Raw genomic sequence first — 19112 nt, 5'->3', positions numbered from 1 at the left:
GGGGAGGTAAGGAGGGAGGAAGGGAGAGGGAGCGAATGAAATGAGGGGGGAAGGGATCTCGAAAAAGTAAGACAAACAGGTTACATTAAAAAAAAAAAAATAAAGTTGAAAGTCAAAAGAATAACCGAATCAAAGTTAGTAATCAGAAACCTCATGTTGGTGTTTTTCTCAATCAATTGCGGCCAAAGTCGAGTTTTAAGTTATAAAATGTGCAATACACATGGCAAGAAATTGGGGTCAGCTCACAGAATTCTACTCTGAGTGTACAATTCTGTGGGTCAGTTTCAGGTCGGCCATTGGACGGCTGTTGTTATCCTATGACACTGATGTCAGCAAGTTGCTTGTTTTAAGTCAGCGTCCGCTTGTTTTGTACGCGGGCACATTGCCGACATCAAAATGATACCGTCTGGGTAACCTGTGCAAACTGGGGGTTTTCCTTTATCGTGTCTTTGAACTGTTTTTTTTTTTCGCCTCCCGAGATTTCTTTTGCCACTTGCGAGTTCGCCGTACTGTACAGCAGTTTTTGGGCATTCGGTGGTCTTCCATGCAGATGACATGGCCAACCCATCTCAGTTGGGCTTGGACGAGCGTGCTTTCTATGCTTTGTGTTGCTATTATTACGATAATAATAATTATTATTTCTATTATCATCACTCTAGTAACTGGTGTAGTCCACCTTCAAAACAATGGAACAGTTTTTAGTTACCACGGAAGAGATTGCAGACTGAATAATTTTTTTTATCTTTATCGTACTGAAAATCAATACAATAAATTCTCCTTCTCTTTGACCAGTCGTTTTTCGGATCGCCTTTTCTCAATCAGCCTCTGTGTCTTTATTTTCTTTCTTCTCTCTATTTCGGTCTTCTCTCTTGATTAAAAAAAACAACCCCACCCTTCCCACCAGGGAATCAAACCCAAGTGTCCTGCATGACAAGCCAAGTATACTTTACCTCTATGACATTCCCCCTTTGTTGTATAATCATGGAAATTAGATATTTGACAAAATGGCTTACACACAAATCTCTTCTTGTGCACGCTAACGACATGTTCAGCAGCCATAAATATAGAGACAAGGGGGTTGGGAAAGTAAATTGTTCTGTTCATTTCTCAGCATGTCATCCCCAGCAAACAGATCATAGACCCATGTTCTATGTTGAACTATAATTAAATACTCTCTGGTTAAACGATTGGTGAAAAAGGCACCAAATAATAGTATAAATGCCTCCTACTGTATACACAACTACAGATGATCTAGCTTGCTCTTTGTTTTATATTTATAGTATTATTTGAATTTATTCAAAGTAACAGGTTTACAAAATTATGAGTTAATTCCATATATGATAATCATTTTTTGTTTTGTTTTTATCATTACTGATATTCATCAAACAGAAATCCCTGCTATGCAATCCAAACGGATAAAAAGGAAACAAAATAAGAAAACACAAAAAAAATAACAAACTAACCTCTTTGAAAACAATTCAACTTATATTATGTACTTTAATGTTGTAGCAAAAGTTAAAAAAAACAACAACAATAAAACTGAAACAAAAAGAACAGTACATCTGTTTTGAATTTGTAAAAAAAAAAAAAAAAGATGATAAAGTAGACATTCAAAAAAGAAAAGAAAAAAAAATCATCAGTTCAAAGTGCTGTGTATCTCAATTTAAGATTTTTTTAAAGAAAGAAAAGCCAATTGTGTAATGACGCAGCGGAATCAGGCACTCCTCAGTTTTGGGGTATTTGGAGTTATTGGTACATGTATCATCTTAAAGGTTTTTTATTTGCCTTGCATTTGATGAAAAAAATATCCATTTATCATGAATAGAAGTCGAGATATTTGCCACTGAAGAAGGTGGGGGTCGCCTGGTTTCAGTACTAAAATTATCGAGAAAATGGCAGGCCAAACTTTGGCGACTTCTATAGCTCAAGAGTCCTTGGAAACTGCAAATTTCCATTTTTCGTGCCTTCAATCAACATTTTCCCATTAACACGAACAAGAATGTTTTTGAATGGACATAATACGGTGTTGGGCAAGAAAAAAAAAATTCCAAACCGGCCGAAAAATACAGATTTCTTCCATTTTATTATTTTGATGAGTGCCTGATTTCACCATGATGCCTCACAATTTTTCTGTTACCAGTAAAATAAAATCGTATTATTTCCTCCCAAAAACTTATTATTATTGCAAGTGTCAACAATTGAGATTCATTAAATAGCACACATGTGAAAAGCTGTTCCTGTTTCCACAAAAAGTGAAATGTTCGCCAAAGAAAGATACAGACAAACCTACTATGAGGGCCACTTGTCCAAGACAATCACATGTACAAATAGCCATTTTCTCACCCCTCCCCTGCCATTTTTTGGGTAATATATAACGACACTGTCCAAGACAACCACTTTGCTTCTCAACAATGGGTGGCCGTCTTGTACAATTTCGACTGTAATATTGCACCAGGCATGTTTTGATTCTTCATAGAAAAAGAAATACAGGTACAAATACCCCATAAACCCATTACTAAAATATAATAGGCAGATTTTACCTTTACCTTCATCTCACCTTCCAGTTCTCTTGAGAGAGTTACCTTGCTTTTTCAGTTTTAGCAATGTCCAAGTAACCGATTTAAAGTCCACAACACCATATATCATTGCATATTATTCAATGGTCAGCATGTGATTTATTTGTAATGAAATGCTTTAATTAGTACAAATTTTCTTTAAAATCATACACCCACCATGAACTTTCAAATAAAAAAGTGAGTAGAAAAAATTCTGACATCATATTCCAGGGAAATTTCACACAAATTAATCTTACTATGGTTGATGGGTACAAATTGTTTCCCCACATAAACATGACTAAATAATGATACTACAACAACAACAACAAATAAGAAACTGGTACTGGCAAACTGAACTGACTGACAATGAAGAATAATATCACTGCTTTTTGAGGTTAACAAAGTAGTAATGCCGACCGTACAATCGTTAAATCCTTTACATGACATCATATCACAGACAATACACCACATCGTATCACAGACAATGAGGGGAAATATGTAAAAAGGTCCCCGTACTTAAAGACGTTAAAAATATCATTTTCTGAACGTGTCCCAATGACAGACAGCAAAGGTAGCAGATTGAAAGACTACACATGTCCCATATATGATATATGGCTGTTTTTTTTACCATAACGCCTTAAAGGATCAAATTGTCCTGCAGACGGCCGTATACCATTAAAAAAAATACCAAGAATCATTGAAGAGAGAAAGAGAGAGCATTTTAAATTTATGAGTAGAAGTAAGAAAACATTGTGAAATTTGACTAGAAAGCTTGTAATTCTTTTTTGATTTGTCTTTATGAGATACACCGTGGAGATGGGATTTTCAATATTTTCATCCTGTTCAGATAAATCAAGGAGAAATACCCAATAAATTACAACATACTACAGAATCATGGCGCAGAAAAACTTGGGAAAAATCCCAAGGTTTCTATAACTCTTTATCTCCGGCAATCCACTCCGAGCAGCTTGTGGTGAGAACCACTGTGCAGTTGTTCCCCTGTCAGCGGCTCAGTCTCTTTCCTTCACGACAATGACGACGTTAACTAAATTCTGGCATTTGCCAAAATTAGGTCTTTTCTGAGTTCTTCCATTAGATGAAGAATTATAAAAATAAGACTCATTTGTTTTGAATAAATGAACAATTCAGTGACATGTATGTCATTTTCAGGTTTTGTACCAAATGAGGGCTCTGGCATTGAGGGAAAACTCCCTCCAGAGATAAACATAAAGGGTTAGTGCCTTTCACAGAACAATAACCCGAACCAAAATTTCAGCAAGGGAGGGTAATATCAAACTTCTTGGCCACCAGCTCCTCACCATTGCAAAAATAATCATTAAAAAATATGGACACTTCTATCGAAGGAAAAATTTGTTTAAGTTTATCACCGATTATTAAGCAGATAAGATGAAGATAATATATATATATATATATATATATATATACGATAACATAACACATGAAGTGTATTATGATACCCTTACAATAATGGCAGCTGAATAGACTAGAAAAGATTACTACATGTAAAACATTGATTGAATTAACACAATGCAACAACATCAATAAAAATTAACACTCTCGACACTATGACAAAATAACTTTAAAAAAATAATAAAAACAAACAAATAAAAAAAAACAACCCCAAACAAAACACTAAAAATGTGATCAACATTCAATCTTTAAATTTCTCCATTCAACATTGATGCTTTTCTCTTTGGTCCCATGAACTTGAATAGAGTGTGGACCATGTCGAAAAAACAAATTAAGAGGGAATGTAATGCGGTACTTTTGCTGCCACACTACTCAATAACCACATCAAGCCCTTATCCATCCATCTCTTAACTCTTCACTGCACACAAGATTTGAGATGTAGTCAAATAAAGTCTTCTTCTTTACACTACAATTTTCCTGTTATGATTTGGATTTAACCAACATTGAAAGGTAAACCTAATTAATGTCAGTGGTTTGAGTTTAGAGAACTAAGCAAAGTAGGTGCAAAGCCTTGACAACTCTAGAGACAACTAAAGTTCAAGAATACTTCTATTTGGGACGTGAGACACGGTTATCCAGCATAATACCATCTGATATCAATGTTTAGTATGTTGAAACAACACAACAAAATTATTGAAGATAACATGATGACAATCATTTATCAAACCTTCATCTCTTAAACAAAAGGTTTCATCTCTTTCCATCAACTTTTCTAGGACCAAATAGAAATGTCCACCCAAAAGAGTTTGTACATTAAGCATTAAGATTATAATAATATATTTATCCCAAAATTTAGAAATTCAAGAACTGCACAAACTGTAACTAGCTTTTTTCCATGTTTTCCTTGAACACAATTAGAAAAAGGCTTTGAATTAGTTATATATTATTTAAGTGAAGCATCGGATAATATACATCTGAGAGCAGTGAAGAGCACGAGTTCTTCTATTTTTTCTGAAAACGCATAACTACTGAGTACTAGCCAAAATATCAATAGTATACCTAAAAACCTTTCACTAGCATTAGTAAAATAGCCAAGACTTCACAAAAGTAAGAGGGTCTTTTAGTGCCGATTTGAAATTAAGAAGTGACTTGGTCTGGTCTGTGACATTTGATGCATTCCTATCCGGCACAGTGATAAGACCAGATGATCTTACTTTTCCAGATTTCCTCAGTTCAATCTGAGACACAAAACATTCAAAGGCCTCCCAGATTCCGTCTCCAGTCCAGGCACTGCAAGGCTTGACAAACACAGCTGTTGGGACAGAAACAGTTTTGTTTTTTGCATAAGTAAAAGTTTTAAGGCACTTGCAACACAATCAGGTCATATAAGTCATGCCAAAGATTAGAGGTGTTACAATGAAGTGAAAAAAAAAAAAAAAAAAAAAAGGAGAGATAATTACAATAGATGTTTGATAGAAAAGAAGGAACAAACCACACCAGAGCACCTGCCAACTACCCAAAACAAAAACAAGAAAAAAATTCAAAAGGTTTGTTGGATTACACACTTGGGAGTAAACTATCGTTGTTGGTTCTATCGGGGAATGGAATATCCTTACGGCTAACTGTGAATTCACGTATTATGTATTCGAGTCAACTGTGCTCAAATGCACAAAAACTTTAAAAAACTAAAAGAAGTTGACAAAGCGGTTGGTAGAAGAGGAAGATGAGAATATTCTTAATGTACCACTCACTATGATTTGGGCCGAATTTCTCTGCAGAGTATTTCTTTCTGAATGCATCCTCTACTTCCTGAACCGTGAGTGCTCCAGGTTTATCCTGTTTGTTGGCAAGAATCATGACCACCGACTCCCTCGTCTCATCCTCCTGAGGCAGAGGAAAAAACACAAAAGACAATGATAACGCTGCTCATCTTATGAGTGTAGATCAAAGCGAGTAGGACACTGAGTGAGATTTAAGCTATGGGTGTTAATCTGTGCGTTCATCGAACAGGAAACATGTTGATGGTGGTGATTTACAATGTCTTTGCTTCCAACCATGACCCTAGATACCCGAGAAACAGGAATTGTACGGAACATGTATTCATGGAAACTTTTCAAAATTTGTCATAACAACATTTAAAAATCATTTGCAAAGAGAATACCAATAACAGTCTTGCTTTCTTGAGAAAATTTCTCTCAATATTGCTCATTGTTGACAAAGTTAACCCACCTCATTATGTGCCACAGTATAGTGGCTAATCCCTGTGATCAAAATACACAGTGTCGACCACTGACCCCATTAATATCAGCAGTAGATCATTCAAATTGACAATGGCAAAATCCGCTATCATACATTGGGAAACTTGCCTTGGTTGTGTTCAACAACAATAAACAATCCTTTAGCATAGGACCTTTCTCCATTTCTCACTCTCTCTCTTTCATTTTCTTTCTCCCTCTCATACTTTAAAAAAAACCCAGACTGCTGCAAAATTTCTGAACTATACAACATGAATGTTACATTTAAATCAACATCAAAAGTCTTGAATTCCTTAATCAAAAGAAAGGTTTGACGCATCCTCAGAGTAAACAATTTCAATAAAAAAACTCCCATTGATCATCTCTGTAATAGTCCATTCCACAAGACTTGGTCTGGTTAGATCAGTGTTCAAATAGTACGATCATGAATACTCAATAAAAGAAAATGCTTTTCAGAAAAATATTTGCTACTACAGTCAAATCTGTGCAAGATGGAACCCCAAGGGAGCCAGAAAAAAATATTCAGTCTTAGGCTAGACCCACACCGGACTCAGGCCCAACGGTCAGACCCGACCCGACGATTTTCTGCCGGCTGTGGCGCCCATGCCGCCACCGGTACCCAACAGTCAGACAACATCAGTTTAATAGTACTAATAGTAGAAAATTGAGTATAGCAGGAGGAGAAACAGTTGTTATTCTTGTTGTGGTTAGGAAAGGGGGGGCACTCGTGGTTTAGGGGTTACGTTGTTTGCTTCTCATTCTACGAAAATAACCCCCCTTTCGCCCGACAGACGGAGTGGAATGAACAAGTATATTCCTAAACAGTCTGGTCTGGGACATCGGGGTTTGGTGAGGGTGGGTTGCCGTTTTTTAATTACAAATCGTTACTGTTCTGCCGGCGTTCATTCTTTTGTGTCGGAAAACGGTCCAGTCTGACCGTCAGGCCTGACGCCGGTGTGGGTCTAGCCTTATACAGAGGAATTTACGGGGAGAGGGAAGGGGGCTTCAGAGGCCCAGCTGGCGGGATCAAGAGTCGCTTGAGCGGTTGGCAAGCAGTAGTCAAAACTTGACATCTCTCAAATACTATCCTAGCCTCTCTGATTATGGCAGGCGTCAGTCCTACTTATGCATTGTCACCAGTATTTGCATTTCACAGGATCATTGTTTGACCTATTTAAAAAAAAGCATGGTTAAAACTCTTCTTTACTTCCACCCTCAGCCCCACCCATCAGTGTAATAGGCACAGTCAGACAATGCCATCCCTCCTGTGTATGTAACAATAATTCGAGAAACTCTTTTCTCAGCTGGCCATACAATCAGGGCGGCAGGCATTGATCAAACTAAAATCACCGCTCTGGCTACCTAGGAAAGTTTCCATGCTGGGATGTCCCTCAAGCACTTTCACAGGCAATGGTGAGATTTCATACCCACACCGACCTCACCATCTGCTATTGCCTCACATGGATGAGGTAACATCTACCCCCAAGTCACATCCCATCTCCCCTTCCTAGCCTGGTGGCAGGGCGCAAATTTCAGAGCTGAGGGAACCAAAAAAAGCTTTGTTTCAAAGCAGGGCCAAGCGCGCGAGGCATTTTCCCCGCGGAGATTCTGCTGTGACAGGTTTCCATCTTACATATAGGTTTCGGTTAAGGTAGGTGCAACTGCACTTTGATAGTTTAAAAACAAAAGAAGAAAAAAAACAATCTGTCTGTAACTTTCCAAAATATGTACAGATATTCAGATATAATGTGACTACAGTTAGTCTCAAGAAAAAAGAAAATTGAATGACTGACTCACATGCAAATAATACTTGAAGAGTTCATCCAGTGCGTCGCCAAGTCTATCTCTGTCTGCACTGTCAATCAAGTACACCATGCCCTTTGCGTTCCGGTAATAATGACGGACCAGCGACCTCTGAGGGGGGAAACCAGTAGGATTATTTAAAGTATGTAAAAGTTGTAGTGGACCACACTTATAATGGTCTCAGTTATAACATAATTTCAGCTATAGATCAAGATTTACAATAAATTCCTGAGTCCAATTTCTTGTGATGTAGTAAAAAAAAATTTTTTCATAGAAGGCATTCGGATAGACATGCTCGAATCATAGACAAAATCCTAGAATAAATAGACGAGAAAGCAGAAAAAAAGCAAAAACAGCAAAATATAATCTAACATGGCAAACTTCATCTACTTTATAAGTTGATTGTGCAATCTACTCATTTTATGAAGTGCCACACTGTATGTGCAGGCAGGGGAGGAGAGGGGAAAAGCAGGAAGCACTTTGTGGTGTTGCTGCAAATTTCCAGTCAGTGACTTATCCTGACCATGGTCTGGCACCAACATTAATGATCTTTGAGGTGGCACAACTTGCAAAGTGAATTATAAACTAAGGACTAAATGAAAAGTAGGCACTGGGCACTAGGTTTACTGCAGACCTGTGTATGTTCTTTTCCCCAACTGTGGTAACTATTCACATGAGAATAGTTGTACAGAGCACACAGCATGCTGAGGCAGTGCACCTCAAATGATATCTAGCCAACCTCCAAATTTACTGAACATTTGCTCAGTGGGTATCAAAACATCATTCTCTACTGACTATATTCTCCCACTTTTCGCTGAAACCCTCTACCCCCCCCCCCCCCCCCCACCACCACACAACTCAGTGATCTGCAGCGGTGGCTTCATTTTAGAGAAAACCTGATAGGGAAGAGATCAAAAGCAGGCCACCTCACTCTTGAACCCAAACACTGACTGCTGATAAATAAGACATAAGCATTATAAGGGTGATGCAAATCCTTTGGCAGGAGAGGCGAACTTCTGACCTGAAGAATACCGATCACATTATTTAGGTCTCTGATAATTCTCTCCCTCACCATTTTGTCCCTGCCTCCAATGTCGAAGCACATAACTTGGACGTCACTCACAGTCACTGTCTCGACATTAAAACCTGGTTATTAGAGACAGCAAAAGGAAACACACATTAGCAAAACACACAAAAAATCAAAACAGATGAGCAACCCTTCAACATCTCAACTCCTATCCTTGCAGAGGATACTGGTAACCACCTCCACAATGATCCAAATAATGTTGGTTGGGGTGTAACAGATTCACAGTTAGAATTACAATAACCTCCAAAACTTTGCACAATTTTTCACTTCACACAGATGAGAATGGGGTAAGACAGCGCAAGTGAGTACTTGAGCACCTGTCCTATGGTAGCCTGCACTGATATCATCCAGAAGCTGAAAATATTACGGACAGAAAGATCTGACCACTTTTGAGACTAGATAAGCCCTGTATGTATAAAAAATATACATATATGTAAGTATTGATAACATCATAATGTCTGATGCAAGCAGAGGTGGGGTTGTGAAAATGTTATGAACTGCATGGCTGTAAATGTCTTGTGAAAAGATTATGTACCCCATGTCTGCAGTGTCTCTTTGTAAAAATATTTTGTAATAGTTTTCCCAAATATTCTATATCCATTTCAGACCGATACTGTTCAGACTGAATTTGTGAAAGAAAAGTTTATACAATCACCAGCGAAAACAAACAATTCCTAACCCCCATGCACTTTATCTGAAAAAATGACACTGTCCAAGATGTCCAAATTTCTAAGACAACCACTTCTCTCCTCGACAATGGGTGGCCGTCTTGGACAAGTTAAACTGTATTATCTAAAATATTAGGACTACATTGATGGATAAAAAGGGGGATGGACAGATTAAGTATACAAGCGGAGAGCTAGAGAACGACAATTAAACACCACTGGACGATGTTTATACTAACAATTCATCTTGTTTGACCTTGCAAGAAGGATGCCCGCTGCATCCTCTGATCGTGATTCTAAAAATATAGATGATTTTGCGTAGCCCGCGGTTGCACTGGAAGTATCCAAGCTTTTCTCTTTGAGTCTTTCCTAGTGGTTCCCCCTAGTATAGGCCAACTGTTTTTGCACCTCATAGTATTCTTTTGCAAACCTTGTAGTCCTGAATTAGATCTACCACTCCATTTGCAGCTCATCGTTGTATTGAGCCCAATCTTGAGTGCTTAATTTCTTGTGCTTACAAAACTTTAAAAGAAACGGGATTGAAACGGTCAATCATTTGCACTGCGTCGTTAACTTTTGTTTGAATTTGCTTTCGTACGTAGGGCTACTCTTAGCCCTCTTCTTCCTCTCAGTTTAAATAGTGTACAGCATCAGAATCAATCTAAGTGGAAGAATGCTGCTGCATAATCACTGGCAACCGAACCGAACAGTTCTGCAAGTTGCAAAGAAAATAATCCGAGTCGCCAGGCTACTGTCTGGCGGTCGCGTTGCCACCATGACTGACGAAGTGGGAATCCTTCAGTGACGTCAAATAAGATGGCTGTTACTATGAATATCGGCCAATGGCATTTAGTTGTTGTTCTCTAGTTATTCGCTGCTTGTGTAAAGTACTGTGAAAAAGACTCATACTTTACCTATGGTTGGTATAGTGATCACAGCTTCACCAAGTTTCAATTGATACAAAAGTTGTGTTTTCCCTGCAGCATCCAGGCCTGAAACAATTTTTAAAAAAAAGACCATTAGTTTTAAGGCGCCTAGTTTTAATTAATTGAAATAAAGGTTGAACATTGTATTTCAATAATAAGTGACATTTTATAATACACCTCTGTGCTCTGGAGACACGTAATGTGTTTTAAGTTGCTACTATTTAATTTGTACACATTGTAATCCAATTGGTAAAACTGTCTTTTTCATGAAACACGGCCTTAAGCTACACTTCATATATATATATGTCCTTAAAATATATATTTATCACGGAACACTTGGCAAGGGATTGAGTGTAGGAAAAGTAGGGACATGAGGGGCAACTGTAGTGAAGCGAATTAGTTAGAAACCAGGATAAATGGTCACTTTTAACTTATTTTAAGGACAAGCGGGCTAACCTAGATTTCGGGGGTTTCCAGAAATCTTGACCTACACCAAAAGTAGACATTGCCCTACCTATAGCCGAAGTTTGGTTTCATTGGTGTATAATATTATTAATATTTGTTTGGTTATAATGAAAACTCCCCTTGTCTTTTAAAGAGGTTGAATATAAGGATCCAAAAACATTAACTTCGATTTTCTCAAAACAGCATTTATCGGGATAGCCCCCTTGTGCTTAAAAGCGACCAAATTATAGTCACAGTAACTTGTTAGTTAGAGTGTAATGTAAAGGACACAGTAAATGAATGACAGTTTTTTCAAAACCAAGATTAATTTAAAATCAAATTTTATCACAATTTATGTAAATATTATAGAGTCAACTACAACACTACATACAGCTCCCAAGCCCACACAATCCACTTATTTGACTGTTTCGGTATTTATCTTTGTCGAGATAATAACAACTGATCCCAACAGTTGTGTTATTACATGAAGCAGCAGCGAGCCCCTAGCACGTGTCTGAAATTGGCCCAAATATAGATGACATGAGGTATTACCGCCATCTATTATTTGTCTTCTTCCGGGGTTTCCCATGCCAGCTGGCGTGATAGGCTACGTCACTAGGTTTCATCGCCGACTCTGTGGGCTGTGTGTGTGTGTGCACATGCTTTTGTATGGGTGTGCGTGTGTATACATGTGCGAGCGTTTGTGTGTGTGTGTGTACCCACGCGCTTGTGTGTGTGTGTGTGTGTGTTTGTGTGTGTGTGTGTGTGTGTGTGTGTGTGTGTGTGTGTACAACTTTTAGGAGACGGTAAATTTATGAGAACAAGAATTGCTGAGATTGTATAAAAAGATAACATTTACAACATCACGAACCAAAAAACCCCAAAAGAAACACAGTGAGATTTAGTCAGTTACTGGCGAGGGAAACCAAAGAGTCTTGGGGGGAAACCCGGAAGACAAATAAAATAGATGGCAGAAATACGTCATCTATATTTGGGCCAATCACAGAGGTGTGCTAGGAAGTGCTCGCGGCAGCTTCATCATGTGTTGTTATAAATTTGTTATCTCGACAAAGATAATTTATACCCGACTGTTTCAAGCCTCAAACCTTGAATAAGAATCTTGTCCGGCAAAGTCCTTTTACATATCCATGCCCCCATACTGAAATTCAGTATAGATAGATCTAGAATCTAGATCTAGATATAGATCTAAAATTAAAATAGCACTTGACTGACTTGATGCCAACTTCAAAGTCAGTGTCAATCAAAATCAAAACAACCAATCTTAATCATATGATGACCAAGAACCTGGTTGGCTCACAATTCTTGAACAGGCAGTCCTTTTATTAAGTATAGATCTAGACTAGATCTACATAGATCTAAAGATTCTATCATGTAGTAACTTAGACTTAATATTATAGTACCGGTATCAATAATAGTAAAATAGCATCAGATCAGCTTTCATACTTCATCTACAATGAGATCGAAGTTTAGAAGCTAAACTTAGTAGAATATTAGAAATCTAGAGATTCCTTAGAAGTTTCACAAATTTCAGTCGTAGTAATAGTGATTGTAACAGAGATCTCGTCTTCGAAAACAGTAGAATTAAGATCCAGATCTAGTCAATGTGTTCTTGCATCCTTTTTCAAAGTTTTCACGTCAGGCCTATCCCTGTTTTCAGATCCTGGATCATTGCAAAATATTTGAGGATGTAAACAAAGGAAACACCGGAAATAAAACAGGGGAGGGTACTATCACTGCCCCAGGGGAAAATAACGATAGGCTTGGCAAATAGGCTAATGCCCTTCTTTTTTCTGAGTCGTGTCCCTTTTCTGTTTCTTAGGCGACTACGTAAACTTTCAAGATGGATGACATCTTACAGTACACTGGCAGCAGCTATGAAGGGGACTATACAAATGGAAGGTAGTTATTCACATATCAGTTTGAGAACAATTTCTTTGATTGTGAGAGCCTGTTAGAATTGATAGTACCGTGATTGACTAGATGTTTGATGTGCATGCAGCACTTTATGTCATATGTGCCGTAAATGAGTAGATATCTATTTAAATTGAATTAATAATTAATAAGACTGCACAATTATTAATTCTATACACTCAACCAATTATAAATGTCTCCAGTAAAATTGAAATAACTTAAAGCTCAGATAATACAAAAAGACACGACCCCTTTTCACACAGGCAGTAGAGTAAGACTGATGATGGAAATAAATATGTTCAGTTTTCAGTCGACTTCATCAGAAATTTCTTATAAATCCTACTTTTGCCCCTATTTTACTTATCAGCACGCTTTAATAAACATTGAACAGAGCAGTCCTGAACAACAAGCGGGTAGCTATATGAGATCAACAACTCATTGGCCGATATTTATAGTAACAGCCGTATTTTTTGACCTCGCAAGGGGATGCCTGCCGCGTCATGATCGTGATTAGAAAAATAGTGATGATTTTGTGTAGGTCTGCACTGGCAGTTTCCATGCTTCTATTCCCCTTGCCTTATATAGAATAGATCGATCTTGATCTAGATCTCTTGTTCTACTCCATTTGCAGCTCATGTCCTATTGAGTCCATCTCTTGTAAGTGCTTGATTTCTTAATTGTGCTGAAAATCTTTAAAAGAAATGATCCAGATAGAAACGGTTGATCATTTGCATTGCGTCGTTGAACTTTGTTGCTTTCGTATCCAAATTGACGTAGGCCTACTCTTAGTCTTCTTTTTCTTCTAGTTTAGGTAGTGTGCGTAGGCCAACAGCATCAGAATCAATCAGGGCGGAAGAAGGGTGCTGCACAATCACAGACAACCGAACTGAACTGTTTTGCAAGTTGCTGCAATTAAGTTGCCAAGAAAATAATCCGAGTCGGCAGGCTGCCATCGTGCGGTCGTGTTGCCACCATGATCTGTACTTGATCTTTATACTCTCTGCCATGACTGACAAAGTGGGAATCCCTCAATGACATCTAAACAAGATATGGCTGTTACTATAAATATCAGCCAGTGGCGTTTAGTTGTCATTCTACAGCTATCCGCTTTTGTCCTGAATGCTCCATGCAATAAACAGTACTCCATGCTTGCGATATTTAGTTTGTGTGAGTTTATATATATTGAAACAAAGACATAAAAGCACGCTAGCCTAGTTGGGCACATAGGAGACTTAAACATGTTTTTTTTTGTTTTTTGGTGAGTGTTTTATGGCGCTCGCAACTGCATAAGGTCATAAAACTCATATGAGCCCGTGGGACACACCTAACATTTTCACTTGGTAGGAAATTTTGAATTTTGTGCGGGTGGCTCTTATCGATTTTGGACCACCAAATTAACGTGCACAACTTGCACACGGACTTCTGAGATTTTTCGCCCTTTTCCGATCAGATGGCTAGGTGTAGATCTTTCCTTGCGCAAGATCAGGGGTGTGGCTGAAAGACAGCAGTAAGAAGGGGCCAAGGAGAAGCAGTGGAAAGACTGCAGAAAGAGTTAGGAGCCCAGAGGAGGGGGCTAATGAGGTGAGGGGTGGAGGCAGAAAATGGAGACGAAAGCAGACGACAAAATATGGCTAGAGAGCAGGAAAGGAGACAATTTTAGAAAAGAAAATTTGTCCTTTGCTTCCCGGATTCAAAATTGGGACCTTTGAATGAGAGGAGAACACCTTAACCTCTAGGCATCGAAAGCCCCCCACCCCCCAAACTTGTTAATGTTGGGGATTGACAAATGTGTTGGATACATGCTTAAAATGGGTTAACCGTAAAAAAAAATAATTAAAAAGATATCAGTAGGAGTACGGGAATGGCAAGTTGTATGAGCTATCCATAATTTCAAGTTTTAAATTTTGCATGGTATGTTACAGGCATGACTGATAAATAATGTCAATAACATCTCTAGAAACTTGTCTTCTTTTAAAAAGCTCTAAATTTTATGTTATTCATGTCATTGTTTTAATTCCTGTAATTTCATCTGTTTTTTTGAAAAGATTGGAGGGAAAAGGAAAATATAACTTCCCCACCGAGACACGATATGAAGGAGAGATGAAAGATGGAATGTTTCATGGCAAAGGCTCCTTGTTTTTCCCAAATGGAAGCAGATATGATGCAACGTGGGAAAATGGAATTGCTATCGAGGTATATGCTTTCTTTTATAACAATATTAATGATCTAATGCCTATGCTTTTGTGAAAGAGGGAGGTAGGAGGCAGGGCAGTTAAAGAGATCTTGAATAATAAATATATATATATAGGCTATATCTAGGCCTATATATATATCCCAAACTGATTTTTCTTTAAATTGGAAACAAGTTGCTGTTCTCTATTTAAGATCCTGTGGGAAGGCATCTCTCATTTTAAATTTATAGTATTCGTGCAATTAAAATACTGTTTGCCTTCTCGCTCTACGATCCTGTATGTAAATTGATAAAACAAACTGATATACATCTATAAATTTCCTCAGGGGAAGTACACATTTGCTGATGGCCTGGTTTATGATGAAGAGAACTGGGAGTATTGTGATGGCTATGACAGACGGTTCTACACTGAGATTACTGGAAGTCTTATGCCAGCTGGTAAGGAAACAGAACAGATCAAAATAACTTTTTTTTTAAACTGATGATACAATAATCTCTATTTTAAGTACTCCACCAATGTAGAGGCTCGTACAAGTTTGTTTTCCAACACTCTGATGGGTTTAGGATGAATATCTTTTCGTGTACACACTTAGAATTAGCATCTTTTCTTTTCCAAATCTTCAAGAGAACTTGTACCTGGGTAAACCCTTGTCTTATCAAACCCAGCCATTTTCGGTTGCGTGACGTTCAGCTAATGGTTACTGCATGAAGTGATGGTGGGAAAGGATGATTGTACTGTGCCTTTTACGATACTACACGAGTGTGCATTGCACTAAGAGTAAAAGTCAAGAGCAGAAGAAAGGAACAACGTTAAACTAGCATCTGCGTTTGTTGCCATTTTTTTGCCAAAAAGTTGCCACAAAAAATGGCGAAAGCTGCCATAAAAGTAGCCGTTAATTTTCAAGCTCTCGACTCTCTGTGACGACGTATATATTTCAATATGTTGATAGAAGTAATTTAATCTAAAGCTCCAGAATTTCTTGTGTTCTGTTTTAAGCATCCAGAATATCATTTGTAGCAATACAGAGTGTAAAAACGTGAAAAATAAAGGTTTCACAACAGAATGAAATCAAAATTAGAACAGCACACAAACAACCGCAAAAATTAACAAATAAAGGCATGTGTCCACTTATCCGAAGATTAGCCATTTTAACCCTAAATGTGATTAAGTGTAAATTATGGAAGAGGCCTGTGTTAGTATTTGGTACTATGAAGTAGCTTTTTTTGTTGAAAAATGCCAAAATTGCAGCCGCGTTTCTCGGGGGCTAAAAAAGGCCCAAAATTGCTGCTGCGATTTGCGGGTCATGGCCGCGACAAACCTGATGCTAGGTTAAATTATAATATATATCAATATATCTAAAGGTACCTAAGCAATTGGGATAATATGAGTTGGTGACCTACAATTTTTGACCAATGCTAATGAAAATGTCTGTGATCTTCCAACAGGTCATGAGCAGCTAGTCAATAATGAGCCTCGTCACAAGATTCCAGAGGGCTGCTACGACTGCGGCGATGGCTTCTACAATCCACGGACTAGGGTGGTGGTTGACTACAATAATAAATTCCTGCGGAATGCTGGTAATGTTTATTGGTTCACATATATAATAATATATGAAGGGGTGAGATGCAAAACCCAATAAGCGGCATTTGGAAAAAAAAAGAAGAGATTTTTGGCCTATAAATGCACATTGTTACAGACTATCAGATGCACAGATTTTTTTCAACCAAAACCCCACACATCCTTCCTAAAAGCCACCAAAATATCTTTTTACGCCAAACTCAATACATCCAAAATCGTAATTTTCTTCAACTTGATCCTCAACTTGATACATCCAACAATTTTCTTTATCGCTTATTGGCTAAACCATAAAAGTGATTATGGTAAAAGTTAAAAAAAAAAAAAATGAAAGTTACCGTTGTGACTGATAAAGTGACAATTATTTTATTACAAGTCTCAAAGTTTCTGGATCATGGTTGAGAAAAGAATGAAGACCAACCTTTTTCCAAATTAAAAAAAACTCTTTCTCTACCATCAAGTCAGGGAAATGGGAATGTGACCCCACTAAATTTATAATTTTGAATCTTTAACAGATGATATTTCTTTTTAAGGCATGTGTGGAGGAGTAAATCTCCCTAAAAGGTATATTATCATACATTGTTTTGTTATCTTGCTGAGGGAGCTGTTTTAAAATCTGGTAAAAAATATCTGATTATCAAGTGGATAACTTTGATCAGTGAAAAAAGCTCAAGCTCATAGAGAAGATAAGCCCAGACGCCTTGCTATTTGGTCAAAACAAAAACACCCATACCTAGGACAATGCTAAGTATCATTTATAGTGGAAAGTCAAACCTATTGGATGTACCTCAGCCGTGCAACCCATTGAATAGCCTACTCATTTCACCCAACTTGGATTAATGAAACTGTCTAGACAAGATTGATTTTTGTAGAAGGGGCAACAGCGACAAAAAAACCCAACCCATAACAATATTCTCAATCAATTTTCAGAACTTGTGCAGTGTGTTCTTTCTCGACCCGACTTTTAACTTTTTTTGTTCTTTACACTGAAATAAGAGCACCCATGGAAGAGCAAGACTGTTTGTTTTTTAAAAAGTAAGATAAACAGAGTTGTTTTTTTACACCAGCAGGTCATTTTAAAGGACCCCCCCCCCTCCCCCTTAGTATTATGTGGTTTTCAGGGTCTGTATTCTGCTAGGCACCGCACCCAGTTGAAAGATCAGTTTGAAAAAGAGCTGGAGACATTCATCTCTGAAAGAGCTTTATCTTCAGTCGGCTTTAGCAACATTCTATATATCTATATATTCAAAATGTGGATTTTGATCTATCCACAGATGATGATGAGCACAACTGGATTGTCAAGACTTGTCTCAAAGGCTGGGATGAGTTCATTGGCTTCACACCCAAAGTCAAGGCTTGATGAGGAAAGATTTCCCGTAAATTTCATTTTTGTACACAAAAGATGTTGATTTGATATTACAGTTAAATGATTTGAAAGGCTGATATCTTTAACCCTGGTACTTTTATCATTGCTGCATCCCTCGACTCAGAATCCATGAAAGAGTTATTAGCGATGATGTCTTGGCTACAAACAAAAGTGATGTGAAAGAAAAGATTCAAGAATTTGATGTTCTATAAAATAAGATACTGTAAATTAAGAATTCTAATGCTGTAGTGTACTACTTATGGTTTACAGAAACTTACACAACTGTCAAATTTGTTTACTTAATTAATTTTTTTTCCAACTGAATGTTTTGTCAAATGTGTTTTTCGTTCTTTTAGCCAACACATTTTGTAAATAAACGATCACATAATGCTTCATTATGTTTTGCGAAATACACATTTTTTTACTTTCAATTGGGTAGCCGTAAGCAGATAGCCCAGTTGATCTCAGGGTTGACTAAGGGCTTTTTTTAACTTGAATTATTTTTGTGAGTTTGCCTGGTGCATTTGGATACAGATATTACATTTAGGGGCCCAACTTCTTAATTAACATAACAGAGTTTATAGAGGTGTAAAGTGAAAATGGTATAGTGAAATGGTATGGGTTTAACACCTCTATCAACACTATTAGGTTATTTAAGAGGCAGGAACCTCCAAACTGAGCCAAATGGGAATTTTGTGTAAAATGCCTTTCCCAGGGACACTTTGGACTGAGCAAAGGCCCGAGTAGTGTGTACTGTTCCAATTAAGTTATTTTTCTTAATGTAGAGCTATAAGCTCTGTTCAAACCCAGTGAGCAAGGGCTTATCTTGCCTTCAGAGACATGAAGCATAACTAATAATGTTAATTATCCTGGAAACAAAG

General features: G+C 37.6%; 2 protein-coding genes across 2 annotated transcripts; one reads left to right on the top strand and one right to left on the bottom strand.

Annotated features, from left to right (window-relative positions):
• Positions 1–1315: 1315 nt before the first annotated feature.
• Positions 1316–12911, bottom strand: LOC101845469 (ADP-ribosylation factor). Its single transcript, XM_005099066.3, has 6 exons — positions 12273–12911; positions 10711–10788; positions 9117–9190; positions 8039–8155; positions 5738–5870; positions 1316–5298 (listed from the first exon to the last, which is right to left on the bottom strand). Exons 1-6 carry the CDS (start codon positions 12322–12324, stop codon positions 5066–5068), a joined length of 687 nt encoding a protein of 228 aa, XP_005099123.1. The 5' UTR covers positions 12325–12911; the 3' UTR covers positions 1316–5065.
• Positions 12912–12928: 17 nt separating this feature from the next.
• On the top strand, positions 12929–18643 carry LOC101845241 (MORN repeat-containing protein 5). The gene is made up of 5 exons (XM_005099065.3): positions 12929–13086; positions 15144–15291; positions 15616–15727; positions 16736–16867; positions 18140–18643. Exons 1-5 carry the CDS (start codon positions 13028–13030, stop codon positions 18223–18225), a joined length of 537 nt encoding a protein of 178 aa, XP_005099122.1. The 5' UTR covers positions 12929–13027; the 3' UTR covers positions 18226–18643.
• The last annotated feature ends 469 nt before the right edge of the window (positions 18644–19112 follow it).

The sequence above is a fragment of the Aplysia californica genome, unplaced genomic scaffold, assembly GCF_000002075.1.
Source record: "Aplysia californica isolate F4 #8 unplaced genomic scaffold, AplCal3.0 scaffold00201, whole genome shotgun sequence".
Taxonomy (NCBI): Eukaryota; Metazoa; Mollusca; class Gastropoda; order Aplysiida; family Aplysiidae; genus Aplysia; species Aplysia californica.
Note: the sequence above shows the minus strand (reverse complement) of the source record. Positions and strands in the feature narration are given on the sequence as shown.

What these genes read in the sequence shown, in the direction of transcription:
- LOC101845469 (XM_005099066.3), bottom strand. Translation starts at nt 12,324, where the DNA reads ATGGGGGCATGGATATGTAAAAGGACTTTGCCGGACAAGATTCTTATT. An exon ending in GATCACTATACCAACCATAG is followed by an intron (nt 9,191 to 10,710) that starts GTAAAGTATGAG and finishes TCTAATAACCAG; the next exon opens with GTTTTAATGTCGAGACAGTG. An exon ending in GAAATTCGGCCCAAATCATA is followed by an intron (nt 5,299 to 5,737) that starts GTGAGTGGTACA and finishes CTGTCCCAACAG; the next exon opens with CTGTGTTTGTCAAGCCTTGC.
- LOC101845241 (XM_005099065.3), top strand. Translation starts at nt 13,028, where the DNA reads ATGGATGACATCTTACAGTACACTGGCAGCAGCTATGAAGGGGACTAT. An exon ending in GGGGACTATACAAATGGAAG is followed by an intron (nt 13,087 to 15,143) that starts GTAGTTATTCAC and finishes TTTTTTGAAAAG; the next exon opens with ATTGGAGGGAAAAGGAAAAT. An exon ending in AAAATGGAATTGCTATCGAG is followed by an intron (nt 15,292 to 15,615) that starts GTATATGCTTTC and finishes AAATTTCCTCAG; the next exon opens with GGGAAGTACACATTTGCTGA.